This window comes from Mandrillus leucophaeus, unplaced genomic scaffold (genome assembly GCF_000951045.1).
Source record: "Mandrillus leucophaeus isolate KB7577 unplaced genomic scaffold, Mleu.le_1.0 Scaffold247, whole genome shotgun sequence".
NCBI classification, from domain to species: domain Eukaryota; kingdom Metazoa; phylum Chordata; class Mammalia; order Primates; family Cercopithecidae; genus Mandrillus; species Mandrillus leucophaeus.
In genome coordinates, this window is record NW_012102554.1 from 2,112,437 (window position 1) to 2,125,238 (window position 12,802).

The 12,802-nt window shown below is 40.1% G+C and overlaps 1 protein-coding gene across 1 annotated transcript in view; it reads right to left on the reverse strand.

The window, feature by feature from the left end:
* ADAM10 (ADAM metallopeptidase domain 10) overlaps nt 1-12,259 on the reverse strand; it is a 153,620-nt gene extending 141,361 nt beyond the window's left edge. The window contains exon 1 of the mRNA XM_011983181.1: nt 11,773-12,259. Coding sequence (XP_011838571.1) covers nt 11,773-11,827 — 55 coding nt within the window. The 5' untranslated portion in view covers nt 11,828-12,259. The remainder of the gene's footprint in view (nt 1-11,772) is intronic.
* Between the last annotated feature and the right edge of the window lie 543 nt (nt 12,260-12,802).

The window sequence follows — 12,802 nt, forward strand, 5'->3', positions numbered from 1 at the left end:
AGTATAGTATATAAGAGGAGGGATTCTGGAGCCAGACTGACTATATTCAAATACTGGCTTCCCTCAATTGATAACTACTATTTGACTTTCCTGACTCTGGATAAGTAACCCTCCTTGATCCTTCTCTCTCATTTATAAAATGAAAATAACAACACCTATCTAATAGAGATGCTATGAAGACTGAGCTAATACATGATACACAAAACGACCTAACAACAGTGCCTGGCATTAAGTACCCCAACAAATGCCAGCCATTATGATTTTTTTCCATATTCCATGGGTAGGTAGCATCTTACTTCCCAAGTACCCTTCTAAGCAAAAGCTAACTTCCCAATCCTTGAACCCAAAACTTAGAATCTTCTGTTCCAATCTAAATTAAAGAATTGGGTGAAAAAATACAGAATGAAAATTTCATTAACATCAGGAGAAAAAACAAAGAATAACTCTCTGATGGTGGGTCAACATCACCACCTTGGTGTGAGACAGAAATATCATATAACAGGCAAGTGTTTTCCTATATATACACAAAAAGTTGGTTGTACAATCTTAAGAATGGGAGAAGAAAATCTGCAATAATGTTTTGATATTACAGATCTTCCTATTTACAGAAAAACTCAATTACAATAAATGAGAGGATGTAAGAGTAAGCTAAGCATGGCATATTTGCATTCCTCGAAAAAATTACTTGTAATCAACTTGTTTTCAACAGACTTTTCACTTGTATAATTTCAAAATTAGGTACCAACAGCATTTTTCCCCAACATAAAAATATATTTCCTTCCTACTGAGTCATCAACTACATGTCACAGGCATCACACTGTGTTGACCATGCTTCCTTTATTTGATATACATATTCACTCAGATCTTCAGGCACTAAATACCACTAACAAAACTGTTCTCCTGTATGACAAAGGTAGGCTTCCAGGAACTATCATGCCCTATATTTCAGTAATATATTGAAGTGCCTTTAATGCACTCTTTGAAAAGCTACTTCCACAATGTGACTTCAAACTTAAGCCAGAATCTATTTTTTCACTAGAAACCGGCCAAATCAACTTCCAGAAGCAAACAGCTACACCTAACAGTTACAAGTTAAAGTACAAGATAGGAGGGAGTGTCTACAATTAAAAGTATATTTCTACACACCCACTTTTTGAAATCAGCTAGTCTCTAAGAAGTAAAAATAACACAAGCTGGCTCAGAAGTCAAAGTAGCGCTTTTATAAATTATACACAAAGGGCAGAAAACACGAATGATTAAAATCTATTGAATGTATTAAATTTCTACCACTAACTTATGAAATACAATTTAAAAATCAAAAGATTGAAATGTGTACATAAGATTTCTATGCTGATTTGAAACTCTTTTACACAATCTTTTTTTATTCCTTTTTCTGAACCTGTGGGTTATACTGAATCTTTCATACAATTTCTAATAAGACAGAAGTACAGACAGTAACAGAGTATGACTTTCAACCTACCTACATCACGTTCATACTCACATAGCCAGCACCCCACTTTTGATATACATCTGTCCCACTCGCTCCATTTCACATTAAACCCATTGTCATTAACTCACCCTTCTCCCATAAGATATCCCAAAACATCCACCTCTGCCTCCTAGTTGAGAACCACTATGCTAAAGTGTGCTCTACACTAAAGAAAAAGAGCTCCTCCTTACTAAATGGCCTGCTGTTCCTAAGGAGCATGGAGTTACTAAGAGATTTCTATGACTGGATGGATACAAGTGAATTTATGGGCTACCAGGAAAATGTATAAATTCTTAAATTTTATAAATTCTCGCCAAAATTAAATTCTGATTTCTGAACCAATTTATAAGCATCAGTGCCAATCCATCTCCAAAGCTGTCAACAAAACTGTCCTCTCCATTATGCTAGATAAGAATACCTAACCTTTATAATACACATTTGAGAGTTCTGATAATATACTGTACTAATTGGAGGAGGTCACTTTCTGATTTTACTACAGCAATACTCCAATTTCAACAAAAATCATTAAGACATTCAGTTTCATGTAACAAGACTATTTCCGTAATATAGCTGACAGCCAGTACTATGAAGGCTGCTTCACTAATGCCAGTATCTGCTGAATGAAAACGGGTACATAACATGTATCGATAAGTGCAGTCCACTTATCAAGCAGTTACTTCCCTCTTAACATTCCCCTTCTAGTAAAGACACAGATCAGTAACTTAACTATAAAGCTTGAAATAAAGAACAGCAATATCAAAGTCAGCACGGTGGCTCACCCATGTAATCCCAAAACTTTGGGAGGCTAAAGCAGGAGAATCACTTGAGGTCTAGAGCTCAAGGCCAGCCTGGCCAACATGGTGAAACTCTATCTCTACTTAAAATACAAAAATGAGAAAGGCCTGGTGGCACACGCCTGTAGTCCCAACTACTCGGAGGTTGAGGCACAAAAATCACTTAAACCCAGCAGGCGGAGGCTGCAGTGAGCTAAGACTGCACCACTGCATTCCAGCCTGGACATCAGAGCGAGACTCCGTCTCTAGGGTGGGAAGAAAAAAAGAACAGCAATATCCATAAAATAGAAAAAATATGGTATAAACAGGAATGACATGATTTCATTTTTTACTACTTATAAATATCTCAATGTCTGCTTTGCATATATACACGTTTTAACTACACATTAGGTTTTTCTTCTATTTAATTTTACTTATTTTATTTTATTATTATTATTATTATTATTTTTGGCATAGAGATAGAGTCTTGCTATATTAACCAGGCTGGTCTCAGACTCCTGAGCTCAACTGATCCTTCCAGCTTAGTTTCCCAAAGTGCTGGGATCACAGACATGAGCCACCACACCCAGCCATCAACTACACATTAGTTTTTTAAATGTATACAGAACTACACAAATACTATAATATAAACCCATAAGTATTTTAAAAGATTACATGATTAATATTAAAAAGCGATAAAATTGTGTTGGAGGAGGAATTCTGGATTTTCTTTAATTCTATTTTCTAATGTTTGGTAATGATGTTCTAATATTCCAACTACTAAAAATAAATTTTATCCATCTGTATTTTGTAATTGATAGATCCCAAATGAAAGTAGGTCTGGAAATGACATAATTTTAATAACATTTACATAGTACTTTAAAGTCTTTAGCACTTTTACAAATTATCCCACTTAATTCCTAGGAAAAGGGATAGTAAATTAATATCCCATCAATTCACAGAGAATTCTATGTGTTCTTTTGAAAGCTAAATTCAAAGTTCAAATGTATGTATATGTGTGTCCTGCCATCATCAATACAAGCAAAAACAGATGGAAAGCAAATTCTGCTCCACAAATCACTTAACGCAAATTTGCCTAAAATGCAAAGATCATTTGAAAGCTAAATTCAAAGTTCAAATGTATGTATATCTGTGTCCTGTCACCATCAATACAAGCAAAAACAGATGGAAAGTAAATTCTGCACCATAAATCATATGTGTACATTTGCCTAAAATGCAAAGATCACATTATTTTCCCCTATTTGTCTCAGAAACAGAAGTTTACGGTTCACATGAAATCAAGAGTCAATCATATTTTTGAACTGAATAGCCTAATTCCAACTTAAATAAGAAAAAACAGTGTTAGTATATCTTCAAAGTAATCTCTATCTCCACTCCAAATTCACTAAACTTCTATAACCCAACTATCTAAAGCACTGCTTCCCAAATAACTAGCCAGAGATTTAAGATCTGTGCAAAGTTTTATCCAGTTTCCAAGTATTAGCATGCAAATAAGATAAAATCCCAGACTCTGACACCCATCCCAATCTATAAGCTTCTATCCAGACTCAAAATCTTAAGATATTTTCAACTTCAAAGACTGAGGTCTTCAAAGTTTTATAAAATCACACTCCCTCCAATGAAACAGCCTAATATTTACATTCAACAGAGTGAGCCCTCTATAAGTTTTGTTACTTTCACATTAAACATTTGCCCAGTTTTATCAGTTTTTCTTCCATGTCATTTCTTGTTCTATCCTTACTTATTTCTACAATCATTCTAATCCAAGACTCAATCACCCAATTTGTCAATCATAACCTAACTCTTCAACAGGGACTCCAACCAGCATTCCATAATATTCCATCTCACGGTTATCGTGGCCTAGAATAATCAGAGTCCTGATTATCATGGCCCAGTTAGCAATTCTCCTGATTTCCTGACACAGACTATCAATTCCGTGCAAGTAAACCTACAAGCATCTTATATGCCATTCTCTTCTACCTCAAAAAGCCTTCCCCAATTGTTCATGTCCCTCAAGCTTAACAAATCCTCATTTCAGGTGCAACTACAATACATAATTAGAAGTATATATTTATATGTTGGCATTTCATTTACTTCAACAAACTCAGTATTTTTTACTTTTCTTCTCACTCAATACTGTGGCTTCATGACTCGTAACAGTCATAGACACACAATAAATCCTGGTGACTAAACAACAAAGTTCTCACTGTATACATCTCACATTGTTTACTTGGAGTAGTACAAGTGGACCGTACATATGTTACCCAACTTACTATGATTCATATTTTTCAACCTTATGATGGGTTTATTGTGACATAATCCCATCATTAAGTGGAGGAGAGCTCCTTAAAACTTACAATGGGGTTACAGTTTCTACTGCACGCGTATCACTTTCTCACCATCATAAAGTCGAAAAATACTAAGTTGAACCATCATCTCTGTTGCCAACATTAAATACACTTTCGACTTACAGTATTTTCAACTTATCAATGAGTCAAGAAGCATCTGTAGTAGCTTCAAAATGAATTCACTCAGCATCAAAGGGAGACTACACTCCCTGAGAAATATTCTCAGCACTGCTATTTCCTGCAAACTAGCTGGAAATGGCTATCCTGATACTAAGGCAAAATCTTCATATTGCTGGACAATATGAAGATTTTTGGATGCCCTTACAGTAATCCAAGTGGTAGGGTTATCATAGGTTTTCCACTTATCCTTAACATTACTTCCCTTTTCCTAATATAAAAATCAACAGCTAGACTAGTTAGAATTATCACTACTAGATTTTTGTTCAGAACAAGCAGACTTTTTAGGGTTGCTTGGAAGATCATTAACGATCATTAATAAAATCAATTACCCCTTTAGAAAAGAACAACACAGCCTGGACAACACTGTGAGACCTCATCTCTACAAAAAAATCAAAAAATTAATCAGGCATGGTGGCGCGTGCCTGTGGTCCCTGCTATGGAGAGGCTGAGGTTGGAGAATCGCTTGAGCTGGAGAGGTCAAGGCTGCAGTGAGCTGACATCCCACCACTGTACTCCAGCCCGGGCAACAGAATGAGACCTTGTCTCAAAAACAAACAAAACAACAACAAAAACCTGGGGCTCTTTACCCCAGCACATCACATAGAGCTGCCCATGTAAAAATCAAACAAAATGCAAATCATTCCCACAATTAGGAAGGCTGGACCCTGTGATTTTGGGCTTGGGGGGGTTCAGATGTGAAATCACTATATGTTTTTCTGTCCACAGCCTTTCCTACCCACAATTTATCTCACATAGGCCTCTCACTGAAACTTAGTGTTGGCAGCAGTGGCCAATGACTGCCCTTGCCTTCAACCTTCTCCACACAAACTACATTTTTGGTACTCCACATGGACCATATTTTAAGCTAGACGCTTCCAAAACTATGCCTCAACTTCAGAAAAATTTTTTTTCTAACCATTATAATGTAATACAATTAAAGACAGACAAGAAATTTAACTTTATACAAATGTAAAAATCACCAAAATGGTAACACAGTTACTGTAACAGAGCTACTTACTAGAAACAAGCACAATACCATGAGCCTCTGTCATCTACCTTTCACCGAATTTCCTTTAAATAAAATCCTTTTTTTTTTTTTGAGATGGAGTTTCACTCTTGTTGCCCAGGCTGGAGTGCAGTGGTGCAATCCCGGATCACTACAACCTCCGCCTCCCAGGTTCAAGCGATTCTCCTGCCTCAGCTTCCTGAGTAGCTGGGATTATGGGGCCCGCCACCACGCCCAGCTAATTTTTTGTATTTTTAGTAGAGAGGCGGTTTCGCCATGTTGGACAGGCTTGTCTCGAACTCCTGACCTCTCAGGTGATCTGCCTGCCTCGGCCTCCCAAAGTGCTGGGATTACAGGCATTAGCCACCACATCCAGTCAATACTCTTTCTTAATTCACAATTTCTACTCTTGTAGAGAATATTATAGTTGGACATTTTAAAGTATGTTTAATACCAATAATCTAGTATATTAGTATAAAACCAGAGTACTCATGATTTAGCTCTAGGACATAATTTATCTGCAACCAAATGAGTATACATTTTATTTGCTGTACCTTCCTGGTTATTCATCAGTTTTTTCTCTCCACTCTTCCCTGCCTAACTGTAACTAGCAAAACACACTAGTATCACATCATTCCAACTGTTCAGAAAGTTAGGAGCCAGGCAACCTCAATGCTAAACTCTACAAAGCCAAGCTATACATATTGAAAGGTGAGGGGTAGGGGTGGGGGGCAGAGAGAAAGAAAAAACTACCTAAAGCCCATGTACTTTATTCCATAGAAGATTTAGAACTTATTTATTTCATTTCACGTGCAAGCATGTTTGTTAAGTATAATCATTTAGTTTTCCTACACAAAACGTACTAGAAACAACTAATTAGAAGGTGACATCTTCAAGATTTACAAGAAAGCAAAGAAACCTAACCAAAAAGTTGGAAATACTGCTACAACTAGATCCAAGAATAAAATGCACAATCATCTAGAATAAATTTAGAAAAATAATAAACTACCAGGCCATTTCAATCATTTCTGGAAAAAGTAAAAACAGAAACTACAATAGAACCCAGAATAACAACTCTTCTCCCAATTAAACTTTAATCATTTAAGATTAAATTCAGTCCATTTTAAGGAGATAAATGTGTCTACAGTAAATTTTCTATATTTTAGAAAAACTTCCACCAGATACACCCAAAACTGGCTTGTAACCCCAGCACTTTGGGAGGCCAGGGTTGGAGAATTGCTTAAAGCCAAGACTTCAAGACCAGCTTGGGCAACCTAGTGAGACCTCATCTCTAACCAAGACCAACAACAACAACAAAAAGAAACACACAAAAAATGTACAAGTGTATTCCCGGCCAGGCGCAGTGGCTCACGTCTGTAATCCCAGCACTTTGGGAGGCCAAGGCGGGCAGATCACCTGAGGTCAGGAGTTTGAGACCAGCCTGGCCAATATGGTGAAACCCGGTCTCTAATAAAAATACAAAAATTAGCCGGGCCTGGTGGCGCATGCCTGTAGTCCTAGCTACTCTGGAGGCTGAGGCAGAAGAATCACTTGAACCCGGGAGGCAGAGGTTGCAGTGAGCCAAGATAGGGCCACTGCACTCCAGCCTGGACGACAGAGCGATATTCTGTCTCAAAAAAAAAAAAAGTGTATTCCCAGAGTTTGTTATATGGACATCATCTCATATCTGAACCTGTGATCTCCCAACAATGTTAGGAGAATGTAGCTAATTGCTGAAGTTATTGCTCCTCCATTTCATTGTCTTAATTTCAAAAGCAGAGTTTATGTTTGTATCCTATTCTTAAATTGGTTTTTATTAATATGACCCTCAACTAATTTTTTCTGTGGTTCTCATCCCGGTAGAAAAAGAAACGGTTTCTTATTTACTCACTTAGATAAAGACATGTGGAGAGACTAACAATCATTCTATCTTAAAGACCTTCAAATTGTTACTATTATAAAAATAGGGTTTTTTTAAAAAAAAATCTAATAACCTAATGCTGAATAAAAAGTATTGTGTATGCCATGTTCTTTTTAAACCAATTTTTAAGACTACAGAAAAAACATTGCAAAAAAACATTAAAAGTTGAGTAAGAGGTCAGAGTCAAACATTTTTTAAAAGTTGGAGGTATCTATACAAGATAAAGCTGAGGCAGAGATGTGAACAACATACCCACAGCACCCAGGAAGGTAACAAAAATGAGTGAAAAAGGCCAGATGTATCATCAGGAATGATGGGAACTGCAGTAACGGGTACGCACATGCCCAGTTTAAAGAGGGTGGCTACTGCCCTACTGCTCAGCTCTGGATAATAGGAATATAGCCCCCTAGTACCTGCATTTCCAAGTCTTCCCCTAAAATCCAGAAATCCATGAATTTCAATGAGAAATATCCCAATTTTTCCTAATTTCATTGAGAAATATCCCAATGTTAATCATTAGTTCAAACTTAAAGACAATGCAAATAAAATATACCTCTAAGGTAGTTTAGTCCAGTGGCCACCTTTGAGCTAATGTATGAAAGCCACTTTTAAAAACGCATGAGGGGGCAATGGATAAAAAAGCTTATTAGGGTTTAAGGTCAAACCAGCTTGAGTTTGAATGTCTAAATAAGTGGTGGATGATGCTAGAAGAATTGTATTTTCAAGTCTGTTTCTTCAACTGCATATCACCCCTCTCTCATAACTGTTGAAAAGTGAAACTCCTAACACAGTATTCAGATACACAAAAGGCATCATAGAAATGTTCCATTCACCCTACCCCCCAAAATTCTTAAGGTCCTTAGAAAAATTTTAAAGAGATCAGATAATACACATCCTTGAAGGTCTTAAACAAGTTATTAAAAGCACATCAGAGAAGTGCCTGCCATGCCTGCTGGGAGAGGCTGTATACATACACACAGAAAATACTGTTAATGTAGGCAATGGTATCCTCCTGCAACTACAACATAGGATGGGACTGTGCCGGAAACGGGCACCATTAGGAAAGCTTATGTTTTATAATTCTAAACACTTTAATTCTTCCTTGCAGCTTCCCATCCTAGTAATATGTAAATTACTAGTAATACGTAATATGTAAATTTTTCTTGTTAAGAAAAATGTCTTAACAAGAGAAGGAATTGCCCAGTCGGGGTGGCTCATGCCTGCAATCCCAGCACTTTGGGAGGCCAAGGTAGGTGAGTCGCTAGGCTCCAGGAGTTTGAGAACAGCCTGGGCAACATATTAAGACCCCGTCACTACTTTTTAAAATAAATAAATAAAACAAATTTTAAAAAAGATGATGGAGTTAACTGGACTCAAACTGAAGTTTTAAAAAAGATGAAGAGTCAGAGATCCTTAAGGATAAAGACAAAATTAGTCTGTCTCTTTCATTAAACTCTTATTTGCTGGTAGATTCCAAGTCAGAGTAAGAGAAGGTTTAACTGCTTCAGCTCTACTACCTTTAAAGCTCTGGTCGAGTTTCCAGAAAACTTATTTCTATTGAGCATACTGTACAAAGCTAAGCACTTACACCAGATTTTTAAATATAAGAGACATATCATACTCTGAAGTTCATTTCGTGTATGATTTCATCAAACCAAAACATTATGGGATTTACTGTTACAGCTGAAATACCTTTTGTGCTCTCAAACACACCAATTAAATTAAAAAAATAAAATTAAAAAACTTGGTATGCTCCTACAACTACAACATAGGATGGGGCTGTGCTGGAAATGGACACCATTAGGAAAGTTTATGTTTTATGATTCTAACTACATTAATTCTTCCTTCCAGCTTCCCATCCTAGTAATACATAAAGCAAGAAAATTTTCACACACAACAGCGACTGACAAATTGGGGAGGTGGAAGCAACAAAAAGGGTTTATTAACTACCTGAAAATGATTTCTACTTTAAGTTAAATCTCCGCCACAACTTCTAATCTACACAAATTTCTCCTTTCTCTCATATGCTAAAAGACACATTCAATTTGAATGTGCTGAAGTCTACAAATCATCATACAAAGATCTTACAAGTGACCACAAACAGTTCAGATTAGTAAATAAAAATACCTCATAGTTACAATAAAATTACAAGTATCTTCAAGTACCCAAAAGCTAAAATCTTGATACTAATTTTAAAATAAAACTAATAAAACTTGTCTTCTGTTTTTTGAAAAAGTTCTGCTTAACAGAAATACCAAAAATTAGGCTTTTAATCAATGCTTAATGCAATAAAGGACTCTGGAAATCTGAGTTTAGAAAATTTTTGTATACGGGTTTTAACCCACAAACATTATGTTATTCAATTGTTTTTTCTTCAAACATAAGACTACATCAGTTTCTTACTGTTTTCATTATTTTTAAAAGAACATTTGCTATACTGCTATTCAGTAAAGTGCCTCATGTGTTTGTCTTACTTTTTATTACCTTACAGAGAAGTGTCTTAACTCCTGAATTTAATCACAGAAAGTGAAAACAGATAGGAAAATGATTTGTTGAAAGCCACGTTTAGAACAGAAATAACAAATGTCAGATGAAAAGGCTCTAAGGGGGTCTCCCGCACATAATCCTTTTTAAAACTAAACATCTACTATCAGATCTGAATCTAAAATGTGTATCTTGCTTGATGACTTGGATTGAAAAAAATAAAACAAAATGTATAACAAAAAAACCGAACACTACAAACTATAACAGAAGTCTGCCTATGCAGTACCACCCTCGGACTCGGTAGAATACAGGACAGAAACACACTTGGCCCTGCAGTCATAAGTCAAAGTGGCAAAGAAAAAAACAGAAACAATACATGAAATAGATATTTTCTAAGTTATCAAAGGCTACAGACACTCATCCAAAGCATTCCTCAAAATTTTTCAATTCGTTGCTTTTAGGCACACTTTGAGGTTTTCAAGTTTGCTTTGGGGCAAGTCAAAAAGCTTACCTAAAATAAAGCACTTTACACAAGAATAAAATGATGCAGCTGGTCGTCGGATACACCGGAAATAAAAATCGTCGTCTTCAAAATCCGAAACAAGAAATGACATGCTTTTAGCAAATTTAACTTTCATTTGTAGGGGGGAGGGGGCACCGTTCTGACAATCCACTAACTACACTGCACATCTACTCCACCTGAGAGTTTAACGAAACTTCAAGTTGGGTCACCCAGGGACCGAACTTCTACTCTAGGAGACCCAATCCAGCCTACAAATCAAAGAACATCCCCAAATGGTTTACCCTTCTCCCGACCAAACCCCTTCCCCTGGGCGACAGAATGTTTTCACTGAACACCAACACACCCTCCTGTGATCTCTCTCCAAACACAGGACACAGGAAGAACCGAGGCCACTAGTCTCAGACACGCGGGTGATGACTGCTGCCACTCCACGGGCGGCCCCTCTGCAGAATGGGGTCGGTCAGGATCCGCGCGCCCGGTAAAGAACAATACACGAGCCCAGCCGCAAACAACACAACTTCCCACGAGTCTGCGCGGCGGGTCTCGGCGGCGGAGAGGACTTCGGTATCCGCTACCGGGCAGGGGCTGGGGGAGGAATGGTGAGCAGGATGAGCGCTGAACGAGGACGGCGAGACCGCCAGCCCCGCTGCGGCTGCCTGCACGGGCACCCGCCGAGCAGACTGGAGGGATGCAGCCACCAGCCTGGGTTCCACCGCTCTCGCCAGGCGACGCGAATGCCCCGACTTCGCTTCTCTGGAAGGCGACCCCCGCCTCCCGGGCCGCCAGGGCGGTGGGGGGCGGGGAAGGCCTCGCTGGCGGCTTGGGAGCCTCCTCGGCCCGCCACCGAAGGGAAAGCGGTCGGGGCGCGGGGGACAATAGGGAGCGGGGAGCGCGGCCCGCCAGAGTGGCGCCGCTGGCCGGCTGGGCTGACTGACGCGCACGCCGCGAGGCGCGACTGGGCTCCTCTCGGCCCGGCCGCCGCTCAGCCGTGGTCGCGGCGCCCCCGGCGCTCGCAGTCGTGCCTCACCTCCCATCCCCGCCGCCCAGGAGAGGAGCAGAATTAACACTCTCAGCAACACCATCTTCCGCTGCCGCCGCCTCCTCACGGGTTAACAGCAGCACATCGATCCGGAGGGAGAAGCTGAAGGGGCTTGGTCCGGAGCCTCCACGGGAAGCCGGGACCTCCCCTGGCAGGAGAAACGGCGAAGCACCTCCCTCTCGCTCCACTTCAGGGGCCGGCAACGCTCCTAGCTCCTCCAAAACAGGGACCTCCCTCCCCCTCGTTCGTTTCCTTCCTCCCTTCCCCGCTTTCCTTCCCTTGCTCGTTCCCTCTTCTCTCCCCCCCTCCCTGTAAACTCGGACCTCCGCCTCCTTCCTCGCCACGTGACGCGCGGGCACCCAACGGGCACGCGGAGCCGCGCCCCTACCTCCCGCCCCTACCCGTCCCCCTGGCGCTTCAGGGGCGCGCGCATGCGCGCGGGGGACGGTTCCCGTGCCGCTAGGCCCGCCGCCGCTTCCTGTCCGCCGGCGGAGAACTGGGATTGGGCTTCGGAGGCGGGGTTTGTCTTGGTCCCGCCCCGAGGCGGGTGCGCTCCTACGCGAAGATAGTGCTCCGCTACGTGTTAGAGCTGCTGAGGACCTTCCCTTGGGCTAAAATGGACCATGGAAGATGTAAGCGGGGCTGCTTTCCACTTCTTAACGTCACAAGTAACAGAGGTTTTCGTTTCTTCTTTCTCTGCCTCTCCTGGTGCTCCACAGCTACCAAGTAAACAAAAACTCCCAGCAAGCAGTAATTATAGCGGCAGCTGCCCTAGTGATCGGAACATGCAAAGACCTTCAAGCAGCAGGAAGAAAAGACACCATGTCCGAGATGTAGTTTTCCGAGCTCTTTACAAATTTATTTCACAGACTAAGGCTTTAGCCTTTGCAAAAACATGCAGCCTGAACCAGACGGTCCTGAATCTCCAGTCCAGAAAATGTCTTCTTTCCTCTCTCTCTCTGTCCCATCTCTGAAGCGAATCCTCGCACATCTTCTCCCCAACTTCTTAAAGCTTGTA